At 44.4% G+C, this 22,501-nt stretch overlaps 1 protein-coding gene across 1 annotated transcript; it reads right to left on the reverse strand.

Moving 5' to 3' along the window:
• Positions 1-8,195: 8,195 nt before the first annotated feature.
• LOC115330403 lies at positions 8,196-22,313 on the reverse strand. Its single transcript, XM_040222446.2, has 5 exons — positions 22,170-22,313; positions 20,972-21,144; positions 17,075-17,145; positions 14,709-14,912; positions 8,196-8,473 (listed from the first exon to the last, which is right to left on the reverse strand). Exons 1-5 carry the CDS (start codon positions 22,311-22,313, stop codon positions 8,196-8,198), a joined length of 870 nt encoding a protein of 289 aa, XP_040078380.2.
• Between the last annotated feature and the right edge of the window lie 188 nt (positions 22,314-22,501).

Here is a 22,501-nt window from a genome sequence, read left to right on the forward strand (position 1 = left end):
TCCTGAACATCGAAATGGTCATGGCCGAAGCCAAAGAGATAACCGTTACTCACATGCAACGTCACGCACGCCGGTCAGACCGTCGACCACTGTCAACGACTTTCACGTGCTTCGTCCTCCCGCCAATGAATGGGGCGTCCCTTTTGTCTCAAGTAGAATTTCGTTTCTCGATCCGAGGTATAACGACCAGCAATCGGCTTCGTCCCTTGCGCTCGGACCGCCGCGCCAAACATTTCAAACTCAAGCACTTAAGCGGCGCGAGACTGCCAACCGCGAAGATCTATTACGTGAAAATTGTGGATTTGGGGTGGACTAAAGTAACTGCGGGTGGACCACTGTCAGAGCGGCGACACGTGTGATGCACGAAACATTGCATGCCACGGTAGCGGCAAGATTGGACACTTCCAGCGCGTGTGCCTCCTCAGGCACCGACCTTTCCCAGGAAAATTCCACGCGCGTATCCAAGAAATCTTTTCGGACAGAGAGGATGACGAGAAACAGGTTTGTCATGTATCTGCGCCATCCCGGATTATAATTTTCATCAACGTAAGCATTAACGGTAGACCACTTTTTGAAAAAGGCCGGTCAGTGTCCATCGTCAAGAAGGAATTCTTTCAAAATCTTCGATCATCCCACCGCCGGTTACACCACTCAATATATTTCGGCAGCGTATGGAAGTCGTGGGCGCGTTCAACAAAACAGTGACGTTCAAGGATTGTTCAGTCAGGTTTCTGTTTTAGATAGGCAATGCCGGTCCATCATTGGTTGGGGATGGATGCCGTAAGATCTCTGAATCTTCAGATTTAAGGTTCAACAATCAGCTGTCTTTATATGAAAGCTGATGTCTGGACAGAAGCCTCCGAACAGAGCTTTGAGATTGACTTCACTCTCGACCCATCATCTCCGGGTCGCGGCTCTACAGGAGCCCCTGAACATCACGACGAGCAGACGACACGGTCTACAAAGGCACCTGCACAAGCCACAGAGCCAGACGAGATGTCGGACTCTATAGCGGCTGCATGGATGTCCTGCCTTACACCCCAGGAATGTGTAAGGATTTCTGACACAAGTTGTTTGTCCAGGCATTAAGAACGCGGCGAAACTCTAGTTAACGTTACCGGTATTCCTGAAAAAAAATCCAGCTATGTAATTACCTAAAAATTATGTTAAACTTATGGACCTAAATTCCCTAAAGGAAGGACGAGAAAACATTTGGAAGGTATACCTACGTAATTATAAATTGTAATCTAATCGGATGAAATCAGCACTCAAGTTTGTGTAACGGAAGTGTAACGCTCCCGAAATAGTTCCACTTACCCACTTGCCGGAGTATATCCCGATGTCATTCGGATGAGTTGCTTAAAGGGACACTGACGGGGTATTTATGCTCGCCAAGATTTCTAATTGTACATGACATATGAATGCCCAATCACCCAGAAGACAATTCGCGGCTAAAATGTTTTTTTTCCGCCCGAAAACAGCCGATCGAGAACTGGCCGGTGTGAACCGCGCTCCATCACTTATATCTGATCACCTGCCATTTTCTATGGTTTAAACACTACCACCAGAAATAATCAAAGTCCTGGGTCATCGAAGGCAGACACTCAGTACTAAAAATGGACAAAAAAAATATGATACCCATTTTCTGTGGCTCGTAAAAAGTTGGAAATAAGCTGATAGAAAAACAAAATTTTGCACAGCCAGGTGATTTTCGGTAAGTTTCTCCTCTAAACTTGGATTGAGCGCGTTGGTAATAAATTCAGAAATATACGAAAGAGTCAGTCGAAGAGGACGGGCAGGACAAACATCTTTCGGCTTTCAACACATTGAGGTCTTTATTGCCAGGCCGACGAGCAACGAGCTGCCGAAGATTTGGGAAAGGGTTAGTGGGAATGATTTGACCAGCGAGAGAGAGGGGGGGGGGGGGGGGGGAGGAGAGAAGAAAGGGGGGAAGAGCAAAGAAAAGAGCGAAGGGGGCGGAAAAGGAAGTACGGGAGGTTGGGGGGCGTTTGGCGTGGTCAGGCATCTCGTCCCGAAAACTCTCCGAGTCAACGTCCGCCAGTCAGGGCCGTCAAGGTCCGGACTGACGGTCGTTTCAAGTCCTGCCATCGCCTCTCGGCTTCCAGCCTGGGTGTCCAAATCGGCCGACTGATAAAGGCCGGATATCCCCGCGACCTGCTGTCGGCCACACTGAAAAGACTAATAACAGAGAGGCCCGCTCCCCAGAAACCTGCTCGACCGAAATTCGTAGCCATCGTATACAACCACAACACCGCGCACCGTCTGAAAGCAGCCGCCCGACGGATCGACACCGAAGTCGGATTCACATGGCCGTTTAGGCTGAACACGATGTGCCGCCTCACCAACAACGTCCCGCCCCCGAAGACCGTGTGCTCCAAGAAGTATGTTGCGCCCTCTGTCCCTTGCGCCACCGGTCGGGTGTATTCGGTTCCCCTTTCCTGTGGGGCTGAATACATCGGGCAGACAGGGCGCTGCGTCAGTGACCGAATACGAGAGCACCAGCGGGAGATCGCCAAATATGAGGCGGACTCACAACACCCGATGCTGGTGAACCTCAGGGCATGCGCCCAGTCTTCCCCCACTTTCCCCACCACCCGCGTCCTGGGGACGCACAAGAACCGGTACGGGCGGGAAATTTTGGAGGCCTTTGCCATGAAAAGAGCGCCGCACCTTTTCTTCTCTCCTCCCCCCCCCCCCCCCCCCCTCCCACTCGCTGGTCTAATCATTCCCACTAACCCTTTCCCCAAATATTCGGCAGCTCGTTGCTCGTCGGCCTGGCAATAAAGACCTCAATGTGTTGAAAGTCGGAAGATGTTTGTCCTGTCCGTCCTCTTCGTCTGACTCTTTCGTATATTTTTGAATTTCTCCTCTATATTTCTTCTTCCTCCCTACCCCAGTTTCGGTATCGGTTTCGAGCAGTTGCGTTTTTTTTTCCTTTATTAAAAATCTACCTGACGAAGAAGCGAAATATTGCTTGGGTAGTCGCCTGTCACCCTAACGAATCGCCTGGCAAAAAATAAGAAAAAGCATTTCTGGAGGGTGTCAGTGTCCCTTTGCTTTAAAAAGCCCCTGAAACGAAAAAATAATGTTTTCTTAAACAGTCTGGTTGGGACACGCATGTCGAGAAATATATTTTAAGCGAAAAAAATATTTTTAGCGCAACATTGACGGCGAGAAATTTATTTGAAGCTCTGCGCTCAAATTTTATGATGTCATAGGTCATTCCGGAATGACCATCTCGGCTATTTGCTCTTTTTACCTCAACCTGAAGGCGAAGCCGGTCCACCTCTCCTCCACGCGCCCCGAATGCCGAGAGAGAAAAGAAGTGGAAAGAAGGAGGCTACTGAATAAATCGCGGCTTGCGCCGGCAATCCTCTAAAAACATTTCTTTTTTTGTGTAATTTTTTTTTCACGCGGGTCCCAACAGACTGTTAAATTTTGTTTTCTTTTCAGGGGCTATTTTTTAGGACATTTTAAAAAGCCCGGCACTGACGGATATATCATATGAGTCTGCTGAATCACTGGTTCACGAATGCTTGGAATTGCACGCTGTGATGTTGACGCAAGATCCATTGAATCCAAATCTCGACTCCTTTTTGAGAGGCAGGTAAGCATCGCATTTGACTGTCGCTTTAGGCAGCTTTAGGTGATTTAACTCACCTTGGACTCTAGGATTTCTGCAGCAGTAATCACGCTCGGAAAAAACTTACAGCGAGTAAACGGTATCGCTGAGGGTGAAAGAACAAATGGTCCCAGAAGTATTGGTCCCGGAAGAAATGGTCCCATGTACAAGGTAAAAAAAAATGTTCCCGTAAGAAGATGGTTTGAAAACTAAGATATACCATGCAAGACACTTCATCCGCTATGCAATCAGTTATTTCCTGGTAAAATAAGGGATCTCGTTTATATTTTGAGGCAGGTTACTTCGAAGAAAGTGGTCGGTTGTTGACCTTAATTTTATTCAAAATCGTCAGAATATTTTTTAAAAGAATACTGTCCAACAGTAATCTCCTAGCTGTTAATTTAGTGACCTTATACGATAATATAGGAGTTATTACGGGTCCAAATCACGTGACCGAATGACGTTTGATCAAACATTGACATTTGAGCAAGTCGACGTTTTAGTGAATAACGGGGGCGCGTGTTAACCAACCCCCCGCGCTGCGCTTATACGCCGCTTCGCAGCGAGTCTACGGTGGCTTATTACAAAATTGTTAACCAACTTGGCCCACCCGTAAACGCCGCCTCGCGGCGGCCGACTATTCGCTAAAATGTCATTCGGTGAGCTGTGGGTGTTCGCAAGAACGTCAGTCGATCAAGTCCCCCCCTAGTCATACTGTTGAAGTCATGAAAGTCGAATTACTTCCATCTCGTCATGACGCGTAGTGGTAGCACACATATCGAGCGGAGCTCGATGCTTTATAGGTGCACTAGGTTTTTAAAGCGCAAAACATTTCTAAGCTTTCCAGAAAATTATAAAAACCGTTCGAGTTCGTGCGACTGGCAGCGTCTAAATTCGGCGAGGCTTATGGGATTTTATCGGATTTATCCGCCACATTGGCGAAATATATCTCGGATCATATTTTTTTTTAGTTTGTACTTGGGAACATTAGTTCCGGGACCATTTATTATTCGACCATTTATTCCGGGACCGTCTCTTCCGGGACCATTCTTTTCCGTTTCTTTTCTTCCTCACTTTGAACGTTAACTTTATGCCTCTTCTTTCCTGCCCATCCCGAAAGCGCTATAAAATCCAAGGATGTAATAAAATGAAATGAAATGAAATGAGAGCCACATACATTCACATACAATCCCAGATTGACAAACCGCAATCCAGCAGGATGTAACACACCGCCAATACTGTTTTTCTTCTGTGGTGAGCTTGATGGATGGCAGACAGACGCATGTCTCTTCATTTTCTTAGATTGCTATGGTCCCCAGCCTTTCTCGTGTTTACGGGTTTTTGTATGTTGCAAGGATGGTAATGCTGTTGAAGTTTGCCCTGCATTTACAGTAGCGTCAGTGAGCTGGTAGATTGCCCGCTGTAGTTCTCTTCAGAGATGCTGAATGCTCACGTATCCTATCATTAATACATCCGCCAGTTTGGCCAATGTGGCTTTTGGCACATAATAGAGAAATGTTAGAAAAAACCCTTCTTTCACGTGGGGCATATGAGAGATGTCCCAAATATTTTTTTCATTGGAGTTGCGGTTTACTTAGCGGCACATGGAGTACACTTTGTTTGGTGCAAAGCGCACCCCCCCCCCCTATTTGGTACGCCAATGCCTGTGGAATGCCGCAGTCAACATGCGTAGCGGTGGCAAGCGAGCTCCCATGACAAAAAGAGAGCGGGCCTCAGCGTGCCCATGGATATTGGCGCCGCGGGCTGGACTGGGCTCCTAATATCGGCCCGTGCAAGCATCTAGTTGTTGGTCTCTTCAAAACACTTAGCGTCTGATAGCTTCACGCAGACCACCGAATTGCTTCGGCGATTCCCGCCCGCAACTCGGGACAGCTCTCCCATGGATTTGAACAACATAAATCCTTATCAATTATATACATGCTCGTGCGGTCCAACGCAGCATTTCTAACTGCCTGTTCTGCACAGTTTTCGTTTTTGTTATTGCCTGTTATGGTTAAGGAGCGGAAAGTGAAGAAGGCCTAGCTAGCTGTAGATGACTCCCGACGAGAAATAAGAACGGAGATGAGAGGTGACTTTTACCAGAATATATTCGAAACCTAGAACTTAACGGGATTTCTTATTGTGTAAGAACTTCTATCTAATCACTGTTTAAAATTAGTAAATAAATAAAAATACTAGTCACCACACCTTCTACTTTGTCCCCGAAACGCTTGTTAAAATAACATTTGAAAGACCTCACTCAATTGTTCCAAATTAGCAGGTCTCAAATATTAGACAGTTTTAGTATAGCGTTGCTGGCTCTTACGTACGCAATACGCAACAGTATAGCGTACGCTAAAAGCGACCTGTTCGAACCGAATTTAGTCGTGCGTTACGTTTCCGAGCGAACACCTCGCGTGATCTTGGTTAGATTTGCGCGAGCCGTAGCACTCCGCGTGCTTCTCATTTCCATGCTTCTCAAAAGAAATATTGAAAACGATAACGTGTCTAATCTTTTATTTCAAATTAAACCAAGCCGCAGCTGCCTCGTCAAGCGCGCTTTTCTGCGGGGTATCGGGAGGCTAAGAGTACGAGTGCGTAGCCAAATTCGATCACGGAGCCTCCGTCAATCGTCCCGTGGAAACCGGCACCTTCCATCAATGCTATCGCGCCATGAGATCCATGACCTACTGATGTCCCGTGCATAGCGACCACTTCGGCGATTTCTTGAAGAATCGTTCATCCGTCGGCGATGAAGTGTACGAGTAGGCTTAGCGTTGAGCAGATCGCAGCGTTGACGCAAATTGCGAGCGGTGAACACATTCACTGTGCACTCCTTCAGCTGCACGGCGATCTGATTCAACCGCGGTAGGTCCCGGAAAGAATTGCCGAGCAGAACACCACGCAATTTAATGTAACACTAATCTTCGAAAACACCACGTCGTCCTTGCTGCGCCAGTCGAGGTAACCACCATCTTGAAACTGGCGCTCTCGTTGGGCCCGAGATCTCTCGAGAGATTCCCGCAAAGCTCGGTAGCCCAACGCAAGATCCCCAACGTTGCGTGCGTACGCAATACGCTAGCCCTTCTATTGTGTTCTGCGCATGCGCGCTCACGACCCGCAAGTTCCTTGCGTACGCAAAGCTATCGCGTACGATCCACTAAAACTGTCTATTTATCCATTAGAATTAGATAAACATTTATTGAATCAAAATGAAGCAAAGGGAGAATCTGAAGGCCAGACTTGAATTGTGCGCCGAAACGACTTTGTAAACAAATACCGAGGTAAATAGGTGCAGATTTATAATAAGGTGAGTGAATTTGTTTTATAAAAGATTATAAAGATTTGTTCAATTAGTAAAGGAGCATAGAAACGAAATTCTACATTTTCTATTTTTTGATCGAGCGTATAGAACTTGTAATTTTTGGGCCAATGCGTGTTTATTTTGAGAAGCTGAAGAGGCTACCAAAGTAAATATTCCTTATTTTTTATTACACCTTTGTTGCATTCTTTATAAACACCTCACTGGCATATTATGCCATTAATGGATTCGCACATAATTTCCAGAATTGATTTGTGAATAGGCAAAACAAAATTAAGTTCCTTGTTATTTTTATTTTTTACTTTAGATAGCTTACATTTTCATTCAATAAATCATGATGTCCTTTATTTGCACTGCAATCGCGGGATTTTTTTTTTTTCTACAATGTGAACAGTTGATCAAAACCATTTTCATATACACCTTTTTTCAGTGGTACTAAAGAAAGTACTACAAATGTATGCTGCTTGCTCTAATGAGGTATGGCATGTTCTTAGAAATATCTCACACTCCGATGGTGATAGCGAGTGAATTAAGCAGACTAAATTTCGGAAAACGTTCCAAACTATCAGGCAGAAATTACTTCTTTTTGGTCACCCTACCAAACTTCAATGTCTAGGAAGAAGAGAACAAGTAAAAAAAAAGAAAAAGAACGGCTTTCGGGGAGGGGGGGGGGGGGCAGAGGGGCGTTAACTCCCCCCCCCCCCCCCAAGTTTCTGCGCCACTGACCCTCTATAAGTTTTCTCCTAACTTAATCCGTGGCATGTTGCCTTCGTAGAAGACGAGTAATGTTATTGCAATTCGATGTTTGGACGTAGTCCGCCGTCAACCGCCGCAGAAGCGCAGCCCCCTTGTTTTAATCACACCAACTCTTTTTAAGTCACAAATAGTAATTAAAAAAATGCTTCAACATTTTCACACGTTTTTATTGTTATAAGACCGACACCAATTCTTTCAAAGGTATTCAGTGCTAAAGTATGCTTTTTTATCACTAGCCTTAGTTTTCGAAAATGCAGGCAGTAAGATTTCTTCTCGAGATATCAGGCGGCAAAGTGTCGCGCTGATTCCTGCTCTTGTAAAATACCTTTTTTTAGTGTTTGCATGACTCCCTCAGATACTGCTCCGGTTCACATTCACGGAGCAACCAAAGACTACCTCGAAAAGCACGTGGTTGATGGTTGGAGCGGAAGGTTCGATACAGACCCGGGAAGCGTATTTGCTGACATTATTCTGTTAGTGAATTCCGTTTGTGTCACCTGATGCACCATTTTCTTCTTCATTCATCTTGTCGCAGATTTGCTTGTCATAAATTCGAAATTCCGGATATCCGCAGTTAAGAAGAAATGCGTATCGGCAGCTGGACGGAAGTTTCTTAAATAAGGAATCGTACGAATACGTTGTCCTATCCTTGTTCCCAGACTCCTCCTCTTTTTTCTCACTTTCGTCGTTGTGTTCTTCGGGAACCGAAAAATTTTTCTTTACCCAATCTTCCCTAAGCCAGAATTCACAAGCTGAAAAAGAAAGACAAAGCGATATTTTAAGACAAAGGGTATTTTACGATATAAAAGATCGCTTATGATAAAAAATTAAAAACAAGTTTTAAAGGCAAAAATATAATTACAAGTTCGCCCAACTTCAGCATGTTGAATGAAGAAAAAACGAAAGAACACCTTCTGAACTTTGCGCAGGAACAAAATAAAAATGAGGTTCAATTTTCACAAACACAGTGTAATCGTTTACAAATGTTTTCAAACGTAGGGTAATGAGCACTTCAATTGAATTTTTTTTGCGAGTTTAACATTTATGTTACCCCGTGTAGCTTTTTTTGCGAGCTTTTGCGTTCTCAAATGCAACCCTACATCACCAGTGTCGTGGTGTTTATAATCCGATCGAGTTTATAAAGCCGCACTTTCGATATAGCACCGATTATTAATATCAAAACAAAATTTGAGCACGATGGCTGCCGTCTGTTCCCCCGGTCTACAAGCAATAAGGAGTTTTATTTTTCTCAGTTGAATAGTTTTCTACAAGTAGAGTTAAGATAATGAGCTGGTCCTATTATCAGAAAAACCGAAGCCTAATCTTTTATCCTTGGTTTCTGTCTAAGTAAAAATAGAATACTAAGATCAAACGAATTGACCGCTGGTCTCAGCTACGAAAACTGTTTCTATCCTTGTATGAGGGGCGTTGCACCACATTATGCCAATCGACTGTCGTATTTTTCATATCAGGTTTTCTTAACAGAAGCTGTAGCCGGGTGGCAACGAATTTTCTGTAGCCGGGTGGCACCGAATTCAGATCTCCAAGCATCATGGCCCATGAATTTCGGACCAGGAGATTCATATATATATATTTCATAACCAGTTCTGTTTTCCGGCCTTATGCTACCTTGATTACGTACTTCATTTATGTCTTTATTTTTTTTCCTAGTTTAGTCGAGGAAAAAAAACACACAATAGGAACATGTTTTAATTTTAGCATTGGACGAGCATGGTAGCTACACAAGCGTTAGAACTGCTATTCTTTGCCAGGTCCGTGGCTGAGTGGGTACTGTCTTTGAATCTAGGCAATTTCAGTTCCCGGCTTTTTTTTTTTTTTTTTCGCTTTACTTTGACCTTTTGGAGTGCTTGACAGTAGTCACGAACGGTTGATCTCACACGGGTCGCTCTAGACCCTGGTGTGAGTATAAAAGTTTCAGCATACCGCGAACATCGCTGTAGTGTGCAAACCTGCCTGCCTCCCCAAAAGCGACGCATCCTAAGGACGTTTCCAAGCAGCCGCACTTCAAAAGCTACTCTGATCATTGTGGACTGAAAACGCTTTGTCTTGGCGCCAGTCTGGAAACTGCGCGTACGCCTCAGCAATGCTTGGCTATTAGACAATTTATCCACACCAGCAGCAAGATGGCGGCGCCCAGAGCTCGTACTTGCAAATGTGTATAGATCCTTCCACTAATCACATTCTGCGCGCTGCCATTCCAAGTTGTGGAACGCGTTCTGAGCGCGCGCAGTTGCTTTCTTCTGCGGAATATCAGACGCCGCGTATGCGTCCACATTCCAATGACTCGGTTTTTAGCCTGGGTGATAAGTGCTGGAAGGTCTATTGGCCTTTCGCTTTTGTACAAGAGGGCTCTCGCCTCACTCGTGTCAGTTTATTCGCAGATGCCACATGTATAGATAGCGAAACGTCCATCTTTTTATAGCGTTATTTTGTTAAGTCGGAGTAGTTTTGCACTTTTCGCCCTTTGCTTCAATGAATTATCCCGACCTTTGGCACATTTTTGCACGCATTGAACGCTTAGTTGTAGGTTCCTGGACGCCACGTGACTCGAAAAATGTTTGAGTTTGTATTAAGGGTGGAACGACTTTGAATATATCGCTGAAATGTATATCTGGGCTAGTCGGTTCATGGAGATTGTTGGTTTAAAACTGCGCGGCAAAACAAGGACAAAGTAAAGACGAGACAGAAGACAGTGCTGTAGTCGGTCTCGTCTTTACTTTGTCCTTGTTTTGTCGTGCTGTTTTAAACCAAGATGTTGAATAGATCCCTTTCAAAATACGACACTCTGTTGGCAGCTGTGAAATCCCTGCAAAATGGCAACTAAAACCTCGAAGTCACGGCACACTAAAAAAAACGCACCCACTAAAAAAGGTGCTAATCGCAGCGACGTTGCCCTTTCGACGCTCTTTGATTGGCTCGTCGACTCGTAGTGTCGGCCGCGCTCCGACGTTCGCTATCTTATGGAATGACTTGCACGTTCCTCGAAGCAGTCGCTCCGCCATTGTGCAGTGGCTCCGAACCTCTAATAATCGTCACGTGACTTTTGAAAGTGGTCTATAACAGCCAAGTTGTATTTGACTCACAAATCGGATTTCTGGAACTTCTTTGTGTCGTCGTCCTCAAGAAAAAAAAAAAAAAAGAAACTTCAGTCAGTTTGGGTCATGCGTGTCGAAAAATTATCTTACAGGAAACAAGACATCTAGAGCAATATCGACGGTGCGAGACGCGATTGAGTCGGTAGTCGCCTCCTTTCCGCTTGTATTCTGTCTCGGCATTTCGGGCGCGTGGAAGAGTGTTGGATCGGCTTGACCATCACGATCAGGTTGAGAGAGCGTATGACCATTCCGTGATGTCATAAACTTTCCGCGCAAAATTAAAAGAAAAAAAAGTTAATCTCGCGCCGTCAGTGTTGTTTCAATTTTTTTACTTTTTTTTACACGCGTGTCAAAACTAAACTGTATAAAAATGACTTTTTTGGGGGGCTTCTGAAGTGTCCTCTTGACTTTTCTTTTGGTAAATCATTTGGTATAGACCCTTTTGCTGTTTACAAACATTAAGTGCCACTTCTGTTCCAAGCGACTTCCGGTCGGACCGTCTTCGCAAACCTGTTGAACTTGCTTATGTCACCAGTGTTAGAAACCTTAGGTACTACACAGACAACAAGCTGGAGATTTAACGAGATGAATTCGGCTGTACTCTATTAAATCTTGGAGGAGGCAAGATTGTTTACAAGAATACTCGAAACATTTTAACAGATCTCGAACTCCTGCGTTATTTTGGCGTTCATATAGAGAATTGCTAGTTAAAGGTTTCGTCTACATTTCAATCAGCTGTGTTAAGGGGATACTTCAACGAAATTTGAAATCAAGCCGTCGTGTTCAGAAATAGGCTGACTATGATCCACAATATTCATAAATGACATTCGCAGTTTTGTATTTTGAGCCTGACGACTGTATTTTTCGTTATAAACGCCCACTCAGGCAAGCGCTCCGAGAGCAGCCAGCGGAGAGCACGTGACATTGCCGCAATTGTGACGTAGATTGTCTGGGACGAGCAAAGCTGCGGCGAGGCTGACGTCGAGAAAATGTCCTAAATGAAAAAAACAAAAACAAAAAACAGTGAGTGCGCAGGCGAGCTGGTGGATGTTGATCATGATGTAGAAAACGGAGGCTGTGGTAAAAGCGGGGAAACTTGGTCCAAGAAGAAAGACAGAAAGCCGTTTCAGCCACCAAGGCGGCCGAAGCACGCCACAAATCGGGCCACCGCAACAAACCCCATTGCTGCTTTTATGTCAATTTTCAGTAATGGGTTATTCTTCTATAATCTTGTAGAGGGACAATAGCGTTGCCTTGGACACAGAAAAGAGAATTTTGGGGAGAGGGGAGTCCCTTCTTCCCCTCTTCTCTGGTGATGGCCGGAGGCGAGACTAGGAAATTGTAGTAAACCGTTTTTCTCCTCCGCTACGGTACCCGTGAAGAGAACGCCGCAGCTGCGCATGCGCGCCGCCAGCGTTGTCTGCATAGTCCGAAGTCTTGTGGCGGATTACGGAGCGCTATCCGGGTGCTTAGCGGGCTGCGGAAACGGTCTAGTACAATTCCTTATTTATCGTCACTACCTGTGAAGGTTCCTAGACAAGCATAACAAACGAGGTGTCATCCACCAGGTGCTCTTTGCTAATCGTTCAATTTGTTTTAAAATTCTTTTTTCTGTCGTTTTGAACAAGAGATAAGTGTGTCTGATGTGATACTGCTCCCTTGAACGCGAATAGAGCAAGAAATAAGCGTCCAAATTTCGTTGTAGTATCCGTTTGATTGATTCATCGAAACGTTTATTTATCCATTTAAAGGGGCCATTCGATCCTATTTAAGCGTCTACTTTTTTGCGGTTCACACGTTTCTTGTGGTTCGGGCAATCCACCAGGCACGGAGAGAGTAATAGTCTTGCGGGTGAAATGTTTTCGAGCAATGTTTCTACACATATGAAAGTCTAGGACGACGTCCTCAAGGACGATGTTGAGAACTACGCCTAGGGGACGACGTTAGGACGTCGTTGAAAATGATGCCTAGAGGACGACGTTGACGACCTGAAGGACGATGTCAAGAACTAGGACGACTTTTAGGGCGACCTCCAGGACGACCTTAAGGATGACATCTAGGACAACGTCTAGAACAAGTCCTAGAGGACGACGCCTAGGACGACGACCAGAGCACGTCTAGGACGACCTTAAAGTACCGGTTGACTACGCATACCCGCGTCCCCCCCCCCCCCCCCCCCCCCCACCAACCCGCTGCGCCGCCAGTAGTTCGGCTGGCTCCTCAGCAACGATGACGCCCTTGCTATAGAGCCACATGACCGGTCGCTGTTTAAGGGAATTTAGCTGTCGTTTCGCTGCTACAGGCGGTTACAGGCAACGCCGGCCTTTTGCTTCATAGGACACTTAATGCTTTCCCATAAAATGGTCTTATATACACGAACTTATCTCTGTTACGTCACGGCGCGGTGGTGGCGCGTCGGGCGCACTTCCGGTCTAGGGCTGTGGGCAGAAGTCTCCATGTGAGACGTGTATTCTTCCGTTGTTGTGAAATGAACCAGACAAAAACCTGCCCTCTCGTCAAAACGACGCGGCTGGGGCTGTACCAAAAGTGTCAACAAAGGTTTGAAGGTCAGTTTTTATGTGCACGGTTCGTCCCAGAACGTGGATATGTGACGTGAAAAGGAAAAAACCAGACGCCGTCGGACCACAATTGTTTCGGCGGGAAGCACTTTGGATTGAATTCACAGATACTTGTGGTCATCAGATTTTTTTGTTTTGTTCCAAAATGAACGCCGGAAAACCGTCAAGTCATACGCACCACCTGCAGGCTACGTTCAGTGCGTCTTCGTGTTCAAACGGAAGCCTGATCGTTCCAAGTGTCGTCTGCTCTTTCAATCGTTTCTGCTTGTCGTCTGCTCTACTAAGCCCGGTTCACACAGTTGCGTTTGACTGCGTTTGACAGCGTTGCGGCAGCGAGGCACCAGGACATCCCTGCTGCTTATATCGCGTGCCAAGAAGATTCCTTGAATTGGATTCCACGCTTCATACGATGCACAGATGTGCCGGTGACTCGCTTTCGGTTTTCGCCGCAACGCAGTCAAACGCACTCAAACGCAAGTGTCTGAACCGGCCTTTAGACGATCCCAGCCCGTAGACCAAATGCTGGCCCGGTACTTGCGATTCGAAGTAAGTGCAGTCCTCAAAAGACTTAAGTTTGAAGGTTGGTAAGCAGACTCGATGTAAACAGTAGATACAAGATGTTGATAATTCTTACCAGTGGCCATCACCCACTTGTTAGGCCTGAGTCACTCGGTCTGATTTTGCTTGCGATTTTCAGTATCGACGTTGACCATCGCAACTACAGTTCACGCTTTTGCAGCCCGAGCAACGTCGCGACTGAATATTGCGAGCGGAATCTCATCATGCGAATCGGGCTTTAGCGTACATTCTGCCGCGGCCACGCAGAATGAATCGCCGCGTGTCATATTATTCACGCGAAGTTTTACGGTGTAACGAGCCTCGGTAATTTCGTTAAGGCCGCTTAAGTAGTCAGACGTTGCCAGGAAGACGCAGAATCAACAGTTCGAACACGAAAAAGGGCAAGGCTACTCACACCGACGCCGACAACATCGCATTCCAATGGTTTGTTTATTGGCGACGGCGAGCTTCTTGGCCGCACACCATCGCGCATGCGCGGCGCCGGTGGCGTCCGCTAGGGGCGCTCCCTTTTGTTTGTAAACATGAGTTGGTGCATCGTGCAGTGGGCAATCTTTGCAGCTGATACCACAGCTTCGCTGTCCAAGCACCTTCACAGCGTGAATGGGAGCCAACTTATTTAACAAATGAAATAGCTTTCTTTTTGCGACTCGAAAGCGTTTTTTTTTTTTTAATATAACTTGCCGTGGTATGTGTTATCATTTCGTTATACTCACTGTCATCGCCGTAAGAACCTCGTAGTGACCTCAATATATAACAAAAGGAATTGTCGAATGACACGTATTTTTCAGAATGTCCACTCCAGGGTCCTCGCCAACATTCCTTGTGATGTAGGAGGCAGGGTTTAATTCCACATAGAAAGTCGAAATCGAGATTATAGCAGGATCCATTTCTTGATGTGGCTTTACGCTGAGGCTGGTCTTGGGAGAAAAAGATCAGAGAAATGTATTTTTTTGTTTTTGAATTAAGTGGTACATTGTGAGCTCAATACCGTGCGCACGGAACGGGTTTTAGGCAGAACCTGGCGTGTGGCATTAACGTATAAGGTAACACAGTCGAAAGTGAGAAAATAAATGTCACACACAGCTAAAATTGCAGTCAACAATAAAGGGGTGTCAGCAATTAGACAAAACAAGTAAAGAGCAAAGAAAATGGGTTTGCACCCAAGAATGATAGAACCCTTATAAAAGTTTGCACACTTATAGCTGATGGTCAACTATCTTAGTACGCCGTTTTTTGAGCACGTGTTCTGAGCTCATATTGAAGACGAGTGCTTCATCAGTGTTCGGCGAGTACCCGGAATAAATCCCACGGTCCCTGCTCAAAAAATGGCGACGGCCAATGTTGCTGTGGTGAACGTTTCAAATAATGTATTGCGCTGGTCATTTCAGGCCCTCTTATACTCCGACGTCAAGTGCAGCAAGCGCAGCGAAGCGCAGCGAAGCGCAGCGCACACAGACATTCATTGGTCGCAGATATCAAGTTCCTGCACGCCGTCCACTGAAATGACTACGTTCTGCGCAACGCTGCGTTCGCTTCGCTAAACGTTGAAGTATAACAGAGCCTTTAGACTAAGGCCGTCTAACCAATGTACCGAGGTAAAGACGCCATTGAGCTTTCTGGTTCGTGGAAGTTGGTGGCGGAAATCTTTCACGTGCACGGCCCGAATAACAACGAAATAAAAAGGCTTTCTGCACAGCATTTACATTAGAAGTTAACTGCCACTCGTTTTTCTTCTGTCTACTACAAATATCTAATAGCTTCTTACCCCAGGTTTTAGTATTATATACTTTCTGTTCCCCATACCCTACACGAAGACTACGTAGGGAATGGAAGTAAATACAAGAAGGATTCAAGAAATTAACACTAATCGATTATCCGCTTACACTTTAACTTACAGGATAACACGAGACCGTTGTTACGAATTGTGCGCTCGCTGAAGAAGCACTCCAGCCAGAATGGTACGTCTCAAATTATGCGAGGAGCGCCAGCTTGCCCGCGTTTGTCAAAAGTGACTCTTTATGCGCTAGGCCTCTGCTTTGAATTGGGGAGGTCTTAAAGCAGGAGAGTCAAACCGAGCACAATACTTAAGTCCTGCGACAGCTTGCGAAGATTAAAAGGAACTGTAATTAAAAAAATACCACCACCGCTGCGCGCACGTCAAGCACCCGCGAACAAAAACTCCTAGACGGTAACACGAATTGCTTTAATCGCAGACATCCACTATTTTATTGCTCTCAAGTGCTGCGCTGCGACTTTATTATAAAAAAAAAATGCTTGCACGTTTAGGTAATCTGGGAACATTTAGTGGCTTCCGGGTAATGCGAGAAAAGTTTCAAATGTACATTAGACATTGCCTTTCTATACATGTATAATCAAACCTACAAGAATAATTTCATAACATATGGAAGGACAATGTCATAGAAAAAAAAGCGTAACTATTTCATGGGTTGTATATAACTGAACATGGGTACAGTCTGAAAACAAACACAGCAACATATATAGCAAAAATATGTTGAATCATTTCAATTTAGTGGTACACATGAGTAACAAAATGTTACACCTCATACCAGAATGATGGTTTGAATGGGAACATTTTGGTGGTGTGAGGGACTGGCATATTTTCAGCGACATCGTGCTTCTGGAAAGGTTATACCGGTTTTAAGTGTACCACCAAAAGTTGGATAGAAATCAGCTCAGTGGCGTCTATTTAAATTAATATTAACCCCTCTGCATCTACAGAAGTTATTTAAATAAGCATGCTACTATAGTAAACCACAGCGAAACCCACCCTCTACGCAAATATAAAAAAAAAAAAATACTTGCGCGCTACCTCAGCATTTCACATATGTAGGGGTAACTAAATCAACGGAGATACAATAAAAACTTAAGACCATTATTGTCAGTCAGCGGATGGCCCTTTAGCAACTCGGCAATAAAACTGTGGTTAATAAATTCATAAATAGCTCCAGAACTTATGGTGCGCGTCCCGGCAACAACTGGTTCGCGCACAGCGCTTGCCAAAAATCGCGCGATGGCAATGTTAGCGTTAATTATTACTACAAAAAAATATGATACGTACCCAGATGCATAGCATTTTCAATGCTATAATCCTTTTGCTTTACAGCTTGAACATATTGGGTACTTGATTTTCTGTTGCACAAGCAGTGATGAATTACTATTTGTAGAAATCTTGTTTACATACAAGAGACTTGGTGTAAATTTACGCGAAAATAATAAGGTCGGTTAAATATTTTAGACATTTTATATTTAGTCCATTTAAAATTCAAAATTCAGGGATATGAGGGGTAAGCAAAAGTCGACGTCAAGCTAACATTTAGCAGTTTGCCTATTTTCAGACTAACGAAAATTATTTCAGCAACATGTGATAGACTTAATGCTTATCTGTACGAACGCGTAGCTAGAATTTTTTTAAAAAAGTTAACAGCTATTTGTCCCTTTAATACAACAAGGCATGTTGAATTAAAAAAAAAATACCATCCAAAATAAAATAGACACAGGCACTTGAATATTAGCGAGCCGACTATTCTTGGAAACTGTGTAAGTACCGTGAGATTCTTAGCCCTAAAAACTCTGCACATGCTTATTCTATGAACGTGCCACGTATGCGAAGATTGTTATATTTAAGAAGGTATAAATAACACAGTTTGCCATTGTGAAGTTTATTTCGTGCGATCTTTTTTTTTCATTAAGATCGTCTGGCGGGCTAGTTGGTTGTACGTATTGAGATTTTGAAGCGCGAAACGATGATGATACGAGGGACAGAGGAAAGAGCGCTAATTCCTGTCTCCCTCGTGTTTCCTTCCTCATCGTTTTACGCTTTAATATCTCACTTTTGTCAATTGTAGCCAGCTCCCTCTGGGAGCCAGCGATTTATGTCTGTTTTCCGAAAATGGCCCGTTTCGGTTTCTTCGTGCAGAGCGGTGTGTGCAGTTTTGACGTATTTTTGTTTTTCTCGTGCCCTATGAAACTAATTTTTGTTTGCTTTCGTGGCCCCATCGATAGGGTCACATCTGTGCTTTTAGTGATTAAAGATTGTACACCTTACAGGCGCGCTGCGACAATTTTCGGGCTTTGGCCAATTAACCGCCAGAATTAGCCCGTGTCACCTAGCTAATATAGAACATGAAGCCACTTTTGCTTCCGCGCTACTTTTTATTTAAAAAAAATTAAAAGAATTGAAGGTCGCAGTACCCCTCAACTGTCAACCCGTATTATGAGTGACGCCACTTGTAGTAGTACTACCTTGTCTCCCGTGGGTATGGGAACCGAGCGCAGTAATTTGTTTTTTCCAGATTAGCGTCGCCGGAGGTTGCGTCGTGCTATCGAGTCACTAGGCGGTTGACCAAGGTGCTGAAGCCGACTGTAGCAGCGGAAGGGAACTGGTTTTGTCGACTTATGTGTGCTCCCAATGACAAGGCACCGTCCCTCCCGTAACTGCCACACCCGGCCACAAATCAACAAATTATTCGACATCCATTATTCTTTTTTTTCCATTCATGCAGCAGTATTGCAATATTTTAGGGGAAGGGGGCGTGTTTTCTCTCGCTTGTACCAAGTCGGACTTATCGACTTAGTATGGCGGGCAAGTGTTCCAAAATGCGCCGTTCGCGCAATACAACGCACCGAGGGGGGAGCGCCAATCAGATGGTGACGTTGGTTGAGAACAGTGAAAAACAAAAGCACGTGATTCTGTTTCGGGGGTAACGAAACGTACGAGGTGCGCGAGAAACACACGAACTTTCACGGCGCATACGCCGATACACAATCAAGATACAGACCTAGCGCGCACTTATAATAAAGCGATTTGTGTCCTATACTCACTATGTTATTGAAGATCATGCGAAGATCGTATGTCGAAATTTTTATACAAAATGAACAGTACTGATCTGATGAAATTATCGTTATGTAGCTGCCCAAAATACGAAATCCCAGAGGGCGTCATGATTCGAACATGTAGCCTCGTAAATACCGGTCAGGTATGCTAACCACTGCACCACACCGCCTTGTCCTTTTGGCGTTTCCAATGTATCTTATGAGCGCTCCGAACGGAACAGACCCATCTCACCAGGCGTTTGGCCCATGCGTGAAGCCACCTTAACGTGCAGAGCTCCAGCCAGGTTCGGGCACGTACTGAAAGACTAAAGTTCCCTCGATGCATTGCGAGAATGGTGGCTTAGTCAAACTGGCTGGTGAGATCGGTCATAGCCTCCTATATACTCACAACGCTTGGCAGTTCGATGACGGAGCCAACTTTTACACCTTCTCGGTGAGGAACGGAGTGCCTTGCTTATTACCTCCTCGAGGGAAACAGAAACTAGCACCCTCAGTGCCCGGTCGCAGATTTGGAGCGGGAGAATCTGGTAGCAGAGAGCATTTCCCAGGGAGCCTGTAGTCAGCGCACAGGTTTTTCAGCGGCAAGGACCCGAAACATGGTTTTCAAACCCGACGAGAAAAGAAACGGTAGCCCTAGGAACGCAAGAAGCAGAAGCGGACATTGCAAGCTCGGGACAAGTGCGTTTCGGCGACTCGCCGCAGCGGGGCGCGCGTTACATGCCTCTTGTCTGCCGCTCTACCTTTTCACTTTCGGCGGCTGCATATCGTGGCGATCTGCCAGGCTTTGTCAGTATAAAGGAGGCTATGGATCGGTCTATTGCAGGAAAACAGAGGTGTTCTGGAAGCACATGCCGCCGCGTGGAACGCTATATAAAAATTGCTCGCACGTAACACGCGCTTGTGGTGCTCCATAGGGCCTCTTACACTTGTCCCGCCACGTTTACACGCATTATTTCTTGTTTATGAGCTTTATAAACAAAATAAAATCATTTTCGGGAGTCAAAAACTACGTTTGAATATATCACGAGCCATTTTCATCTCCATATGGTCTCTGAAAAAGATATAATGAAAAACATGCTGAAGAAATAACGTTATTAATAAACGATTCAGCACGAGTCACTGATCTGCATATTTTTTTATTATTTGTTCGTTAGATACCACGTAACATGATGCTAATGTCCCGAAGATCGCATGAGATATAGTTTTTGTGAGAGCATATAGCTTGTCAGCTTTTGTTGCTCATTTTGCGAACATTCCACACTGTATTTGGCTTGTCGAAGCGCCTCCCTTTTTATTGACTAAAGCGGTGTCTGTTACCTGGTAAAAATGCAATCAATGCAAAGGTGCAAGCGAGCTGGACAAGAATAACGACAACAATTCTTGGAGAAGTGAAACAATGAAGAAAAAGGGAAAACACATTTTTCCAAAACACAGCTTGGTGACTGGTGCTCGGCCGAAAAAAATCCGACTTGTCCTGGTGTCGAACCAAAGACCTCTCGATTTTAAGTGGAGCGCTCTTATAACTGAGCTAACCAGGAGTTAGACGTCAGTAGAGCAGACGGGTTTTATCACTTCTTTGGTGTTTTCGAGATTTGTGTTTGTCGTTTGTCCCCCTTAATTGTTCCCCTTCTCCAGGGATTATTATCGTCGTCTGTTACATGTTTTTTTAGTCCTGCCACGTATAATAAGGATTTGCTTGTTCTCGCAGCTTGTACATTATCGTCAAAATAAGTTGTTGTCATGTGTATTTATAACGGCAATCCCATATATGCTTTGCGCAAGTGCATATGCGGGACTAAGTCGATGTCACTATTTCGCCATAATAATAATCCTATCTTATTATCAAAAGCTTTTTGATAATATGTATGCATCTTATTGTATGCATAATTGTATGCATCTTATTTTTAAGCCCCAGCATACGGTTTGAAATAGTAAATATACCAAGTTAGTGACTAAAGAATAAACTTATTCAAGCACTCTATCGTACTTCAGTAGAAATCCTAAGCGGATAATTATCGGTTTTTGGAAAGTTCAGTGGACACCAAAATGCCATGTATAAATGGTTAGACATTTTAATAAACCGTTTATGTTGAGGACATTATGAAACAATGGAAATGCTTACATTTTTTTAGATGTTGTGTGGTACCATTTTGATGTGTATTTAGCGCTCTTCAATGTTTGATTGAGGTCAGTTGTTTGCCCTTGGATGCATCTAAAATTTCTGTAATACGCCCCGGCCCCGAATCCGCTACTATAAATGAGATAATAGGTCTGGTTCGCCGTAGCCTTGATTGTCTGAAAATATAGTAATATTTTTGTAATTTTTTACGTAAATTAAATGCTGTCCTCTGGATTAGTTTTGTATGTATGAATAAAGCCGTAGTGTGAAGACAGTTTTATTCAAAGCTAAGCTAAAGGTAAGAAGACTATCAGACAAAATTTTGTTGCGTTCATAATAAATTGTGATGAACGTCGTCACAGTGCACGCTGCACTTTCGTCCATGTCCTCTATGAGTGAAAACATTTCATTGATTCTCCAGAAGAATAAAAGTGACCAGTGTATAGCCGATGAGGGACTAAATAGCATACTAAAAAGGCTTACAATGAATGCGCGTGCCTGTAAAAGTAACATTAATAAACAAAATTGTTGGAAGAAACGAACGAACAATCAATTTTGATATTAAGTAAGAACAATGGCGGCGGTATTTTAGCTGGCAACAGAAAGAAGAAAAGAAACTCGGCACGAGGGACTACGTCCCGAGTTTGCGTTATCCTTTCTGTTGCCAGTCAATGATACAAACACGCCCTTCAGTTAATGTGAACTTTGTTTTAGCCTCATTCAGTATTCTTCATTCAGCTCGTTTTTGACTTAGAATTCTTGTCATCACGTTTTCTTTTATCGTCCTTGGAAATTCGTGCCACCTGAAAAAACAATACACCCATCCGCTGCAAAAAAAAAAAAGAACAAAGCTGATGTGTGGTGTGTTTTTTTTAACGGTTCAAAACTACACATTTCCGAAGGCTCAGACTTAGCCTAGACGTAGCGCAAAACGTTAATGAAAAATAAAAATAAAAACAAATTGTAACTAAGGGTCTCCGGATATAAATTTTTGAGGCAATTGACCGCAATCGTTTTACTACGCAATGGGGTTTGTTTTCAGCAGGGGCATTATTCGGGCACATGTATTCCTAAGGTCATCCGGAAGCAATCTCCTTACTAATGTGAACAGGATCTCGACTACAACAACAATCGCTTCATGACAAGGCAGATGGCTAATATCGTTACAAAAATGGATAGCCCCGGTGAAAATAAATCATACCTCCCATGCATCTTGCATCGGGCCAAGGCCTTTCCTGTTCAGGTCGGGATTGTTGTCCGGTGGTCTCTCCCAACTTCGGAACTCTACGTCGGCGTACGCCGCAAAAACGCTTAGACAGAACACAAAATGTTTCAGGGCGAGCATCGTTGGAAATCTCTCAAACGTAGTTGCAATATCGGCAGACGTGTTCGCTTTATATAGTTTCACCGATTACGTGATTCTTGGAAGAATTAAAATTTTTTTTTTTGTTTTTGTTGCAAAAAGAAGAACTCAGCTGTGCGCGGTTAGAAAGGTCACGCTCTCCCACCTTCCTTTTTTTCAAATTGGGTGGG

The sequence above is a fragment of the Ixodes scapularis genome, unplaced genomic scaffold (genome assembly GCF_016920785.2).
Source record: "Ixodes scapularis isolate PalLabHiFi unplaced genomic scaffold, ASM1692078v2 PGA_scaffold5__190_contigs__length_132052651, whole genome shotgun sequence".
In the NCBI taxonomy this organism is placed as follows: Eukaryota; Metazoa; Arthropoda; class Arachnida; order Ixodida; family Ixodidae; genus Ixodes; species Ixodes scapularis.